This window comes from Megascapheus bottae, chromosome 4 (genome assembly GCF_031878675.1).
Source record: "Megascapheus bottae isolate mThoBot1 chromosome 4, mThoBot2.hap1, whole genome shotgun sequence".
Classification (NCBI taxonomy): Eukaryota; Metazoa; Chordata; class Mammalia; order Rodentia; family Geomyidae; genus Megascapheus; species Megascapheus bottae.
Genome location: NC_143512.1, coordinates 25,422,801 through 25,438,563, shown reverse-complemented (window position 1 = coordinate 25,438,563; position 15,763 = coordinate 25,422,801). Strand labels below are relative to the sequence as shown.

Below are 15,763 nucleotides of genomic sequence, written 5' to 3'. Positions count from 1 at the left end.
CAGTTTAGAATTAATCCTATACTAATAACTTACAGGAAGGTTTTTAAATTACAAAATCACCTGTTTTGCACAATTTCTCATTCGTGGGAGCATATAGATTTCCTCAAGTTCTTTTTGCCTTTCTTCTTCTTCTAATCGTCTTCTCTGATCTTCTGGAATGATTTCATCCCAATTCTTTGAATTTCTTTCAGGCTCTAATTCAATGTCATCTTCATCCATGTTTGAAAAGTTGGCAACCTAATAAAATTCCATGCATTTAACAGAATAAATTATTATTAAAAAATCCATTTAAAGTTTGAATGACAATGAAGACATACTGTCAACCAGATATCATGGCCCATGACTATAAATTACAGCTAATAAAGAAGCAGGTGTCTCATTCTGTTTCCAAGAGTTCAAAAGAGTAACTCAGACAGTATAGTGAGATTCTATCTTTACAAAAAAAAGGGGGGGGAGGAAGAAAATGGGCAAGGGAACTAAAGAGAGACTTATCAGAAGAAGAGATTAAAAAAAAAAGCATATGAGAAAATGTTCATCTTCTATGGTCATAAAGGAAATGCAAATAAAAACAACCCTAAGATACCACCTTACCCTAACAAGATTTTGAACTCAGACAATGACAGTTGCTGGCAGGGTTGTGGAGGAAAAGGAATCCTACTACACTGTTGGTGGGAATGTAAACTAGTTCAGCCACTTTGGAAAGCAATGTGGAGGTTTCTTAAAGAACTGAAAATAGACCTTCCCTATGATCCCGCCATTCCATTTCTGGGCATCTACCCTGAACATCATAACCCAAGATATGATAAGGGCACCTGCTCAGCTATGTTCATTTCTGCACTATTCACAATAGCCAGGCGATGGAAACAATCCAGATGCCCTACTGCAGATGAATGGATACAGAAAATGTGGTATATATACACAATGGAATTCTACACAGCCAATAGACAAGATAAAATAATGGCATTCACAGGGAAGTGGATGAATCTAGAGCAAGTCATGTTGAGTGAGACAAGTCAAGACCTAAGGAACAAAAGGCGCATGGTATCCTTACTATGTGGCTATTAAATCCAAAGAGTACAAGAGCGAGGACTCAATAACTGCATACCCAAAGCTATGTACATGGTCATGGAAATATAAGCATAACTATATAGACATAAAAACCTATGGCTCTATAGACATAATGTTTTATTTCATAAATTTGTTTCTATGACATACAAACCCTTAGCCTAATTTTGATTAAGTTCTAAATACTAAGTCCCGGTGATTGTAAATAGAGATTCCCTCCTTGAACACTTGTTTGTTAAACTTGTCATTTAAAATATGATGTAAAAAATCAACATTAATAAATTCTCTAATTAAAAAAAAGTGAGAAGGGGTATCAATGTGTGGGAAGTAATGCACCTTCTATCTGGTGAATATAACTGTAACCCCCCTATATATTAAAATAAAATAACCAACAGCATTTGAAAAGTAAGTGCTAACCAAACAAATAAAAAGTTTAGGCAGGACCACCTTGAGTTTGAAGCCAGAGTCGATTACTTAGTAAGCCCTGTTTCCGAAAAAAAAAAGAAAAGAAAAACAGCAAACAAGAATATTTGAGGGGGTGTTATTTGCTGAGCAGAATTTTAAATTCTAATTAGGAAATAGCAACAACTATTTCCATACAACTACATTTAACGATTAATAAGTGACTTTTGAATTAGACAAGTTTTCATAGAGAAATATCACATCTTTGGGGGGTGGGGGGAACAGCCCTGGCCCTTGAACTCAGGGCCTGAGCACTGTCCTTGGACTTTTTCCTCAAGGCTAGCATTCTACCATTTGAGCCACAGCACCACTTCTAGCTTTTTTCTATTATGTGGTACTGAGGAATCGAACCTGGGCCTTCATGCATGCTAGGCAAGCACTCTACCACTAGGCCAAATTCCCAGCCCCAAATACCTCATTTTTAAACAAAAATTATTTTGTATAACAAACTGCTAATTAAGTTTAACTCAATTCCGTTCTGATCAATAATTAAATAAAGAAGAAAAGAAGCAAAGAAACCTACCTTGAACTGGGAAAGTAACTCATCTCCTACAGTTAAGGGGCCTGGTTCATTCTCATGAGTTTCAGCCCTCTTCAAGATTTCATCAATATCCATTTCCTATAATTGAAAGGGAATTTTTACTTTAAATATCCTCTCCTCTTACCAAATAGGTAACACACATTCTGGGGCAACTTTTACCTGGGGCTCCTGTTCTTCGCCTTCAGGTTCCTTAAAAAGTTCCTCAGCTCCAAACTTCAAAATAGCTGATAGTTCTTCTTTATTGAAAGGAGTAGAACTACAAATCAAGAACAAAAATACTTAACACTAGCAGTTAATATTTACAAAACACTTTTATTACACTGGGAAGTCACTTCTATGACATTTCACTAAGTTAAAATTTGGCCTAGTGGTAGAGTGCTCACATAGCATGCATGAAGCCCTGGGTTCCATTCCTTGGTACCACATATATAGAAAAGGCCAGAAGTGGCACTGTGGCTCAAGTGGCAGAGAACTAGCCTTGAGCAAAAAGTGTCCAAGGACAGTGCTCCAAGGGGGTGGGGATTATATGATTAGGTTAAAATTTTAGTGTATTAAAAGGGGAAAGCAAGGAAAAAACAATGTGACTGAGAGGAGTGGGGGGGGGGAATCTGAAAAAAAAAAAAAAAACTTGGGAAGGGGTAACAATGTTTAAGAAGAAATGTATTCACTATCTGAGAATGTAACTGTAACCCCTCTGTACACCCCAACAATAAAATTTTTTTAAATGTATATAAAGATGAGGGATATAGCTAAATTAAGCAAGTTCAGGATTTTACACATAATTTGGGGTTGTTTTTTCCTATGAAATTCAAATAAATTAAGCCAAAAAAATTTAGTGTTCTTATTTTAAAATTGAAAAACAGCACATTTAGTGATCTACTTATAGTAATATAACATAACCACCTTGATGGAGCAGAACCTGTGTGTAGTACCGTCTTCCCAGTTGTGTCCATTCTTTGAATCACAAGATGATCTAAAACCATCTTCTTTTTGGCCCTTTCAAGAATATCTTCTTCAACTGATCCCTTTGTTACTAGACGATATATATTCACCTGATATAGAGAAGCAAATTTCAATAGAAAGGATTTGTTCTGTTATCTCAAGTGCTCAATAATTATGCAGATTAGCTGGTTCATCCTATATGATGCTTGCAGTTGTCAAAAGCAAACTGAAAAGTCAAGTGCTGGTGGCTGTAATCCTAGCTACTCAGGAGGCTGAGATCTGAGGATGGCAGTTTAAAGCCAGCCCAGCATGAAATGGAAATGTCCGTGAGACTCTTATCCAATTAACCACTAGACAAACAGAAGTAGGGCTGTGCCTCAAATGGTATAGTGCTAGCTTTGAGCTGAAGAGCTTAGGGACAAGTGCCCAGGCCCAAAGTTCAAGCTCCACAACAAAAAGAAAAAGAAAACAAACAAACAAACAAAACTGGGGGAAAAAAAAACATGTAGCAATATATTAAAGTGACAGTTTTTCAACTTGAAAGACCTTCTGAGAATATCTCTTTTGTTTTTCTTACATTCTTAAGGAATTTACTTCTTCTGCTATTTTTGTTATTTTTCCCTTTTGGATTTATGGATTGACTGTTATTTCTAAAGTCACAAGTTAGGTGGGAGGGGCAAAAAAACCTGCAAACTTCTAACAACACCAGGATCTTCCTCCATCACCATATATATTATAAAATAATATATGCTGTTTATTAGGCTAAAGAGAAGCCCTGCCAAAAAATAAGACATTCCAAATTCACAATAATGAATGTACAGCAAATTTTCCTTTTCTTTCTAGGTCAGAGAAAAAAACCACAACAACCATACTGGAGTGTAGTATTAGTGCAGTGCCACATAATTACAAATAACTGAAGTGCAACTGAGTTGTATGTGCCTAAAATTTTATAAAAATATGGGCAAATGTATTAACAGAATGATAACATTTTACTACTCAAGTTTTCAAAAAGATAAAATAAGCAAATGAAGACTTTTAAGCTGTATTTTTGTTTCCTTTCGAAGTATCAGGGTTTGAACTCAGAATCCCACATTGTTCAGATGGCCACTGAAGTGTAATCACTTAAAACACACATCTAGCAGTTTTTCTGTTGATTAACAGCCCATAGAATTTCATAGACTTTTCTGCCCAGACCAGCATCAACCAGTACCATAGGGTACTGAACCTTAGCCTCCAAAAACAGAAGAATTACAAGTATGAACCACCAGTATCTGAAATTTTTACGCTAAATGAAAACATTTCGGGGGCCACAAGTTTGGCCTAGTGGTAGAGTGCCTGCCTAGCATGTATGAAGACCCGGGTTCAATTCCTTGGTACCACATACATAGAAAAAAGCCAGATGTGGTGCTGAGGCTCAAGTAGTAGAGCTTTAGCCTTGAGAAAGCCCAAGAACAGTGCTCAGGTCCTAAGCCCAAGCCCAGGACTGGCAAAACAAACAAACCAACCAACCAAACTACAACAACAAAAAATTTCACTCTTCAGTTATAAAAAGAACATGAATAATCTAAACAGGATGAAGATCTTAATTTAAATATAGTTGTCACAGGGGCCGGGAGTTTGGCCTAGTGGTAGAGTGCTTGCCTAGCATGCACGCAGACCCCGTTCGATTCCTTGGCACCACATATATAGAAAAAAGCTGGAAGTGGTGCTGAGGCTCAAGTGGTAGAGCTCTAACCTAGAGAAAGTCCAAGGACAGTGCTCAGGCCCTGAGCTCAAGCCCAGGACTGGCAAAAAAAAAAAAAAAATATATATATATATATATATATAGTTGTCATAATTTTCATCAACTGCCTATGGGTGATTTTGGTACACCGATCCCCTTTTTTCCATACTTACTAAATAGCAACAGGACTATATTCCAATAATCCTAGATTCATCTTGGTTACTTTTACTCATTAACCATTTAAGTAACAAGTAACAAGGCCAGGAGTTTGGCCTAGTGGTACAGTGCATGCCTAGCATACACAAAGACCCAGGTTTGATTCCTTGGTACCACATACACAGAAAAAGCCAGAAGTTGTATGTGGCTCAAGTGGTGGAGCACTAGCCTTGAGGAAAGCCCAAGGGCAGTGCTCAGGCCCTGAGTTCAAGCCCTAGGTGTAGCAAGAAGAAAAAAAAAAGTCTCAAACAGTAACAGAAATTAAAGTACCTGTTTCTTTTGCCCAATTCGGTGAGCTCTTGCCTGTGCCTGAAGATCATTTTGTGGATTCCAGTCAGAATCAAATATAACAACAGTGTCAGCAGAGGCTAAATTAATCCCTAAACCTCCAGCTCTTGTAGAAAGCAAAAAGCAGAAATCCTGTAAGATATTTAAAAAATGTAAGGTTCTAAAATTCTTCTACAGTGTGTTCAAATTATCAAACTAAAAACTGCACATTTGATTTCTTGAACTTAAAAGGTACTTTACTAGTAAAACTACAAGTCTACATTAAAAATAACTAATTTGTAAACCTTTAGCAAGGTTCCAAAATATAAACCCATACGGTAATAACAAAAAACAAATTCCACACGGGGAGTATGGCCTAGTGGTAGATTGCTTGCCTTGCATGCACGAAGACCCAGGTTTGATTCCTTGATTCTACATACAAAGAAAAAGCCATAAGTAATGCTGTAGCTCAAGTGGTAGAGCTCCAGCCTTGAGAAAGCCCAAGTACAGTGCCCAGGCCCCCCAAGTTCAAGCCCCAGGACAGGCAAAAAAAAAAAAAAAAAAAAAATCCATGCAATGTTTGCTTCTGATGAAACAGGAGAAAATAAGTAGGGTTGGGACAATGCCTAAACTACATCAGTGAATTTTATGTATTAAAACCTAAGGTGTTGCCTAGTGGTAGAATGTTTTGCTAGCATGCATAAAGCCCTAAGTTTGATCCTGGGTACCACATATACAGAAAAGGCTGGAAGTGGTGCTATGCTCAAGTGGTGAAGCACTAGCCTTGAGAAGCTAGGGGCCAGTGCCTGGGCCCTGAGTTCAAGCCATAGGACTGGCAAAAAAACAATCAAACAAACAAAAAGCAAAACTCAAAAGGAAAACAAAACAAAACACCAAAAGGCATGAATGGAAGAAACCTAAATGAAAAGTAGCCTAATTTACTTTGAAGCAAACTATGATACTGAAATACTAAAAAAAAAATTATTCAAGATATAAAATAGGATACTTAAAACTCACTTGCTAATAAAAACTTACTAGCACGCCCAAGACATTCTTTGAAATTGCAAATATGACTAAAAACACAATGATTAATATAAAATTTGGTTTCAAAATCATTCATACCTCTGATCCCTCAGCATTAAAATGATCTAGAGCTTGTTTCCTCAGTTCTCCTTTTATTGACCCATCTAATCTCTAGAATAAAACACATCAAAATAGTAAGCAATTAAAATCAAGTTTAATTTTACAGTTCAAAAGACTCTAAGTCCAGACTCGAAGATTAGAAAGATATCATTAGCACAAGAAAATACTACATTACAGAAACTAGGTCAGATCCAGATTGCACGAGATACACTAAGGGAAGGGTTTAGGCAAAAACCTTCCAGCTAATTCTGATGTCTAGAAAACTTTGGAAAGCATCGTGGACTCTAGTCAAAAAATGTATATGAGAATCTTATATAGCATATGCCTTGGGTAAGCAATTCAACTTTTCTCTTACCAATTTCTTTCTCAATAACATGAATATTGTAGTGTCACTTTCATAGACTATACACCATTCATGGAAAAACACAACACAGTTCTTGGCACTCAGTAAATTCTTACTAACAACAGCTACTATTGACCTAGGAGTGTAGGTCAGCAGTACAGTGATTTGTCTCAGAGAAGTGAGACTCTGAGGGTTTTATCCTAGGGGGATGGGAGGGGAGTGTAGGGAGAAAACACTATTATTTTCACTTTCAATATCACTGACAACTGTTTTATAATTGTTAATGTGATACACACTAGTAATAACTTGTTAATACAATCCAAAGATACACACACTTAAACCAGATTAATAAATTTATTGGAAAACTCTATGTTAATCTTTGCATTTTTATGACATAAAATTTTTAAAGTTGTTAATAACTTTGGATAATCTCAATGACTGCATTTTTAAAAAGGTATTTTTAAACTGAAAATTAAGCATAAAATGTAAGTAAGTCATGCTATTTTCCATATTAACTCTTATTCCATATTAATTGCACTTAGTATCATAGTCTGTAGAATATCACAGTCAGCACAACTAAATATCACAGCCAGAAGAGAATGGCTAAAAAAATTCTTGGGTTGGTATGCAGCTCAAGAAAACACCTGTCTAGCAAATGAAAAGTCTGAGCACAGTACCCCCCAAAAGTAAATTACTATTAGAAATACCATTTTTGTCTATCAAATGAAAAACCTGAAGGAACTCCGTAAAATTTTAAACTAATCATAAAATAGAGAAATTGTTTAGCTACATTATTTTCCAATAATGAAAAAATCAGGTTTATTAACAGGTTTAACAGTTCCAATATTAATAAATGAGACAATGACATTTCTGCACAACTCAAAATGATGAAAATTAAAGTTGATTAGATACAAATAACCATCTACAGTAAGGAGAGTGGCTTAGAGAGTGCTTGATGAGAAAGCCCTGGGTTCAATCGTTGGTACCACATACACAGAAAAATCTAGAAGTGGCACTGTGGTTCAAGTGGTACAATGCTAGCCTCAAGCAAAAGAAGCTCAGCGACAGTGGCCAGGCCCTGAGTTCAAGCCCCAGGACTGCCCCTCCAAACTCCCCCACCCCCAAACAAAACAAAACAAAAACCCCACAAAACCAAAAAAAATCAATTATCTACAACAGTAAAAGCAAAAACTCAGAAAAAGGTTATAATAGACAAGGTGAGATGTAACTCAATGGTAGAATTTTTGTCTGGCACTCAGTAGTTTCTGCTGAGTTGGGCTGGGGGGAAAAAAGCATATTTTTAGTTGGCCAGGTAGTGTTAGTTATGAATTTATTCCTTAAATAAGACAAACATAAGCTATCATTTTAAACAAACTTTCAGCCAAAACTTTGATTTACTGTGTTTGTTTTAGCCCTATGCTATACTCCTCAAATACTTGTTAAGAATCCCTGAAGTGGCCTAAAGTAATAGAGTGCTAGCCTTAAGCAATACAGTTCAGGGACAGCACCCAGACACTTGAATTTAAGCCCCATGACGGTCAAATATAAATAAAGAAATAAAGTAAAAAAAGATCCCTGAACTGCTGATGATTCTGCAATGTAAATTGTGAATTAGCTTATTATTATTAGAAGCCATCTACTGGATTTGCCAAAACCTGTTACTCCAAAACCACCTATAATTCAGATTGTTTTTCTTTAATCTTTTTTTATAATAAGTAATTATTTTCTACCATTCAGATGCTATAATTCTTTTTTCTCATCTCTGCTGCTTGGAAAGTTTCTACTTTCCCTAGCCCCAAGTGCTCTGGATAAACTTTCTAGAAAACATAAAAGTAAATTTGTGGGCAATTCACCATTTTTAAGAGATATCACTTTAACTTACTTTTAGACTGTCTCAGTTAATATGTTATTTACTTAGATATTGAACAAAGACCATGCTTTTTTTTTCACAGCAGGGACAAATTGTTATGAAAATCCTACCAAAATATCAACAGTAATCACACTACTTTACTTAGTGTGCCATGTTTACCTAACTTGGTTGAGAGTTGTTTTAAATTATCATTGACAATTGTTTTTTAGTAGTTATCTGGCAAGAAATAAATTGATAAGATCCACAGACCCATAGATTTCTGTTTAATTGATTAAGCTAACACTCTGGAAAGATAGCATTGAAGTATGACCAAGGGCTCCAGGGGATACCAAAATTGTTCTTTGCAGCCTGACAATAAGATGGCAAAAAAAAAAAAAAATATATATATATATATACAATATTCCTTATCAGTTCCCCATACAGCAGAGCAATGTTGCTTTTGTAAAGCCAAGCAGGCAGAGATTAGTTTTTCCTTCTTCTCATTACTAAGAAAAGAGAGAGAGAGGAAGATAATTTAATAACAGGCCGTTTAGATTTCCTTTCTTTAATATGCACTACTTTTTCAGACATTTATTATGCCTTTACCTCAAATCAGCAATGTGTCTTAAAAAATGGTTATGCAAAGGGTAAACAAATGCAGCAATGGTAACCCACTAGATACCGCTGAAAATGAACCATACAACTTGTATGTAGGTACCGGCAGAAAAAATTGGGAGAGCAAGGAACAGGTTGACACTGTTGAGAAAGATATACACTCTTACTTGACTTACACAACCGTAACCCTCTATACACCATCTTTATAATAACAATAATTTTTTTAAATTAAAAAACACAGACTGGGGCCAGGAGTTTGGCCTAGTGGTAGAGTGCCTGCCTAGCGTGCACAAAGACCCAGGTTTGATTCCTTGGTACCACATACATAGAAAAAGGCTGGAAGTGGTGCTGTGGCTCAAGTGGCAGAGTGCTAGCCTTAGGAAAAGCCCAAGGACATTGCTCAGTCCCTGAGCTCAAGTCCAGGACTGGCAAAAAAAAAAAACACAGACAGTACCCAATCCTTGAGTTCAAGGACAAGGAATGGCACGCAAAAAATTAAGTAGCCAGACACTGGTAGCTGACACATGAAATTCTAGCCTACCCAGGAGACTGAAACCACAATTCAAAGCCACCATCCAAGGCAAGACAGTCTCCATGAGACTCTAAATAACCACAAGAAAACTAGAAGTGGAGATATGGCTCAAAGTGGTAGAGTGACCCTGAGCAAAATAACTCAGGGACAGTACAAATGCCCTGAGTTCAAGCCCCATGATCACCACCACCAACAACCAAGAGTTGTGAGACACAAACAGGCAGGAAACTAGTCATGTAGTCTAAAAAATCCTGCCTGTGTCCAATTTATAAAATATAAACATAAAAGAAAAGAATTAAAAAACAAAAACTCAACAGAAAATTTAAAACTGCTTTGCTATAAAATACAGAATAAGAAATGATCAGTGACAAATATAATTTTTAATGCAAACATACTTCTGTAAAGGAAAGGCTTATATACGAATTTATACTTCATTTACAGAATTTCAAAAGTAATTCTGAAAAAGAAAAAGTAATTCTGTGCACAGTAATTAAGATGAAAATTAACAAAAAGAATTACTTACTTGAAAAGGAAACTGACGATATTTCAAATATTCTGCAAGTATATCCAACATCCTCACCATTTGAGAAAAAATGAGTACTCGATTGCCTCGTTCTCTTAGACGAATTAACAACTTATCAAGAAGAATCAATTTTCCACTACTACGGATTAAGTGCTAAAAAAATAATTAAAAATAAATTAAAATGAATAAATAAAACTATTATTTAAATAAAATGAAAGGGGGCTCCTCATAATATTTTAGTTGCTTTATCCTAAAGTGTTGTTTTAATGTTTTCATAATGTTGAAAATTTAAATGATTTCAGAAATGTATTTTGCTCTATTAAAGCAGTTATTACCATTTTTACCATTTAATACATAGGTTTTTGTATTGCTGGGGGAGAAAAAGCACTGCTTTACTATATTTACTAGTTGTCATACTGTTTCTCCAAAATAACAAATACTCAGGAAGAAAGCAGTGGCTAGACAACAAATACTTTGAAAAGAGTAAAATGTATTACATATTAAAGTCATTATCCTAGTTCATCAATACACTAATGTGACTGGATTACCAAGATACCGTCACACTTCTGATTTTTCTTCTAGGAATAATGAAAATGTCCTTTAGGTTAACTACTGTTCATGTATCATAATAAAAAATGGTCATATATTTCAGTTAGGAATACACTAATATAGGCATGTTCTTGAATAAATTAATATAGTCCATTGGGTTGCAAGACCTATGACTTAAAAAATGATGAAACCAATTAGAGAAATTAAAATTTTCCAGCTTTTCCGTAAAGACAAATTATACTGAAGACAATGCCTTAAATGAAAATAACTAAGGAGAACCTATTAAAGCACTTTTTAATTACAATTGGCTTTTTTCCAATTAATACTGAAATACACATTTCTAGGATTCAATCTACAAAAAAGGAGTAATGTTTAAAACATCTTACTTGTAAGGCTTCTTGCTTGTTATAGAATTCATTATTATCAGGAGGCTTAATGAGGTAGCAATGGTTACAACATTTCTTTAGCTCCATCATAATGTTCAAAAAGCCTGAGGTACTGCCCTTGGACCCTTTGCTGAGGGCTTTGTAATTCCTAGTTAAAATCCATCTTGAAAAAAATAAATTATACTTAGCACAAGAATCACCAAGATAATTCTGAAAATTATAAAAAAGAAATCTAGTACCTAATCAAACTGCGGTATCTATATTTGGTGCACAACCAAATAAGCCTGACAATTCATAAGATACATAGGAACATATACTTTGTTATTTCAACAATCACAGTAAACGAAGCATATCAATTCTTTTCTAACGAGCCATGGGATACGATTACTTTATACATTTTACTACATTAAATAGCTACTGAAATTATTTTTCACAGACCTGAGAAACTTTTAGTTACATGGCCTCCTTTAAACTGCAATAATAGGTACATAAATAACAGGAAAAAAAATAGTGCTATTTTAGTATCTCAAACTACATATGTAATTCTCACCAAAAAATTTCTTTATCTTCTACAACTTGTTTTTCTTCCTACAAATTCCATCATTAAAGAAGCATGAAAATGCCTATTAAATGTATTTAGTCTTTTATTGCCATTATTTTCAACTAGTTCTCTCCACAAAGAAAAACTTAAAATCAAAACAAGCACCTAGACTCATCTACCAATTTACAGAAAATACAGAGGATATATACTACAAAAGTGATGTACAAAACCTAAACCGTAGAAAATTTGTATGGAATTACTAACTTTCTTATCAAATGATGACTAATAAAAGGAGAACAGTACGGGTCAGAATTAACTAAAAGCACAAATTAATTGCCACAATAAAGCTACTTCAATCTTTACTCCCACAACCTTAAAAATAAACAAGTTTTCAATGGTAGAGATAATTTGAACAGTGAACACTGAGTTTTTGGAGGGGGGAGAGGGTAGGTACTAGGGCTTGAACTCTGGGTACTGTCCCTGAGACAGTGCTCTACCACCTGAGCCACAGTGCCACTGGCTTTTTCTGAGTAATTTACTGCACATAGGAGTCTTTCACAGACTTTCCTACTCAAACCACAATCCTCAGATCTCAGCCTCCTGAGCCTATAGTTATAAGCATAAATCATCAGCATCTGGCAAACATTGATTTTTTTTTTAAAAAGTGAACATTTTAGACACTAGTTTATTTCAGTGAGTTGTGGTAAGTGGTGTGTTTACTGGCAGTTGATTCCTAGCTAGGCAATCTTTCTACCACTTGAGCTACACACACTTCTACCCCTATATACATTCATTATTTTATAATAGGGTTCTCTTTTTGTCCATAGTGACCTAGACAAAAAAAAAAAAATGCTACTCTCTCTTCGGTGCATCTGGGGTGACAGGTATACACCATTATGCCCACTTTCTAACTGGTTGACATGGGGGCTAACCTTTGGCTCACTGTATTTTTATTTTATTTTTTTACCAGTCTTGGAGCTTGAACTCAAGGCCTGAGCACTGTGCTTGGGGTTTCTCAAGGCTAGAGCTCTTCCACTTGAGCCATAGCACCACTTTTGGTTTTTTCTAGTACCAAGGAATCGAACCTGAACCTGGGTCTTTGTGCATGCTAGCCAAGCACTCTTACCAGTAGGCCAAACTCGAAGCCCTTCATTGAATATTTAAACTGTGACCCTTCCAACCTCAGATTCCTAAGAAGCTAAGCATTTCAGGTATGAGCCATCATGTCTGGATTATACAGTGTATTTAAGTATCAATTATTAGGAGTTACGTGAAAAAATATTTAGGATAAAACTATTGATGTCTCTGATACTCTCAAAAAATTAGGAAGTGAGTTGGATATAGTGGCTCATGCCTGTAATCCTAGCTACTCAGGAGGCAGAGATCTGAGGATCTATCAAAGCCTGGCACAAAAGGACCTGAGACTCATCTCCAAGTAACCTATAGAAAATGGGAAGTGCAGCTTGGCTCAAGGGTAGGGTGGTTGCCTTGAGCTGAAGAGCTCAGGGACAGTGCCCAGGCCAGCTCAAGCCCTATGACTCTCCCTTCTCCCCCCAAAAGGAAGAGAAAACATCTCAGCATTTTCTCTCATAAGTTGAATGTAGGTTATTGTGTTTCTGTGTGTTGGTGTGTGTGTGCACAAGCACAGCATGTTAAACATTAACACAGTGGCCCATGCCTATAATCCTAGGTACTCAAGAAGCTGAGATCTGAAGATTGCAGTTCAAAAGCCAGCCACAGGGACAAATGTTAGTGATAGTGGCTCTGTAGTTCAAGTGGTAGGGTGCTTGTCTTGAGCTGAAGAGCTCAGGGATGGACAGTGCCTCTAAGCCCTGAGTTCAAGCCCCATGACCAACACCCACCCCTCCCCAATAAGAGGCAGGGGATTGTATGGAGAGAGGAGTACAGTAAGATGGTTAAAGAAAACTGATTGAAGTACACTGTATATATGTATACAATAATAAAATTCATAAAAAATAATAGTTAAATCTACTAAAATACAAAACATTGCTAAGGTTCATTTATGTACATGTATGCAAATATGAAATCTCTTTGTATAATATAGGATAAGAGAGAGCATGAGAAATTTGTAACATAAAGAAGTTGGTTGTGAGGTAAACATTAACTTGAGTATGCATGGGGTTAATTACACTATCCTTAAAACTTAATGTATTTCTAAACTTGGGGCCCTAATGTAATTTTTTTTTTGTCAGCAGAGGGCCCTCTGGCTTGTCAGGGAGGTACTCTGACAGTGGAGCTACCTGTAATGAAATAGATTTTTCACCACAAAATATAAAAGGCAGCCAGACATGCTGGCTCACACCTGTAATCCTAGCTATTCAGGAGGCTGACATCTGAGGATCAAGGTTCAAAGCCAGCTCGGGAACAAAAGTACCTGAAACACTTATCTCCAGTTAACCTCTAGAAAATGGGAAGTGGGGCTTGGCTCAAGGGTAGGGTAGTAGCCTTTAGCTCAAGAACTCAGGGACAGCACCCAGGCCAAGTTAAAGCCCCATGACCCACAAAAAAATACACACAAATGACTCTGAGACTCCAGACATTTGTACTAAATTTATGTTGCTATACTGGGAACAGGCTTTAGGATTTATTTTCCTTTCTTGACACTGAAAATTGCTACCAGAAGTGGCACTGTGGCTCAAAATGCTAGGGTGTTACCTTTTAGCAAAAAGCACAGGAATAATGCTCAAGCTGAGTCTAAGCCCCACAACTGGGAAAAAGAAAATGGTGGGGAGGTGGGGGGGGGGGAGGCTGTTACCATAGACTCTGACATAAAATATATAATGATTTTTAATGCTCTTCAAAGATTTGAGGTCAACAGAAACACAAGAAATCAAAGAAAGTTTGGATAAATGGGACTGCATTAAACTGCAGAGCTTCTGTATGGCAAAGGACATAGCAAGCTAAATAGCCCAAAGAGTGGGCTCATATCTAAAATATATCAACAGCTCAAAAAATTGAATCACACCAAATCTAATCTCCAAAGAAACAACCATCCCATTAAAAGGTGGGCCAAAGACATAAAGAGTCTTCTCTGAAGAAGAAATAAGAATGGCCTATAAACACATGAAGAAATGCTCAACATCTCTGGCCACAAAAGAAACGCGAATCAAAACTCTGAGATTCCACCTCACTCCAGTTAGAATGGCCACTATCAAGAAATCTAGTAACAGATGCTGGCGGTGATATAGCCAGGGGATTTCACTACTTACATAGTTGGTGGGAGTGTAAACTTGTTCAAACACTATGAAAAGCAATGCGGGGGTTCCTCAAAAGACTAAACATAGAGCTTCCCGACTTCCCTATGACCCAGCAATTCCACCACTTGGCATTTACCCAATCGTCCAGAAACAAGGACATACTAAAACCACTAGCACAATGATGTTCATTGCAGCACTGTTTACCACAGCAAATATGAAACTAATCCAGATGCCCCTAAGTACATGATTGGATAATAAGATGTTGGACTGAACATTAATCTTTTTTTCCTTTTGGCACAGAATAAACTTAGGCTAAAATTTAAGATTTGCTGCTACTCTTAAGACCATGTTTATATGGCATGAAGTTAAGGATAAGAAATTTAATTCACAATTTAATGTTCAGAACATGTGTGCTGTATAGAGCTTACTTGTAGTATTGTTTCTGTAAAGCGCTCATTTCCATTCTTAAAATCTGTTCAACCTTGGCAGGAAGAGATTTTTCTACATCTTTCTTAACTCGACGTAATAAAAATGGCTCCAGCTCCTTGTGGAGGCTTGCATAACCATATTCTCTCCCTTTCCCGTGTTCTTCTTCAAAATCTTCCCAAGAAGAAAACCTTTAAAATTTAAGAAATTTAAGACAATGAAAAGAATAACTGAAATAAAAAGTCAAATTGTATGAGTTAAAATAAGTAATTTCTAAAGGTATTATATAATGAACTTACAATAAATTATGACCACCCTCAATTTAACTGAGGTTATCTGCAAGTATAGAATTATCTCAAAAACATTTTTTCAAATAATTTTCTAATTTTCCTCATTTATAGAGAATTAGTTTGCAAAACAAT

General features: G+C 36.1%; 1 protein-coding gene across 2 annotated transcripts in view; it reads right to left on the bottom strand.

Annotated features, from left to right (window-relative positions):
• The window catches only part of Chd1 (chromodomain helicase DNA binding protein 1), an 89,080-nt gene that overhangs the window by 28,439 nt on the left and 44,878 nt on the right, over positions 1-15,763 (bottom strand). For both annotated transcript variants that reach the window (XM_090331584.1, XM_090331585.1), the window contains exons 15-23: positions 15,344-15,532; positions 11,157-11,319; positions 10,222-10,374; positions 6,339-6,410; positions 5,220-5,369; positions 2,972-3,120; positions 2,228-2,324; positions 2,051-2,146; positions 61-237 (exon numbers count right to left, since the gene is read on the bottom strand). In XM_090331584.1, coding sequence (XP_090187710.1) covers positions 61-237; positions 2,051-2,146; positions 2,228-2,324; positions 2,972-3,120; positions 5,220-5,369; positions 6,339-6,410; positions 10,222-10,374; positions 11,157-11,319; positions 15,344-15,532 — 1,246 coding nt within the window. The remainder of the gene's footprint in view (positions 1-60; positions 238-2,050; positions 2,147-2,227; positions 2,325-2,971; positions 3,121-5,219; positions 5,370-6,338; positions 6,411-10,221; positions 10,375-11,156; positions 11,320-15,343; positions 15,533-15,763) is intronic.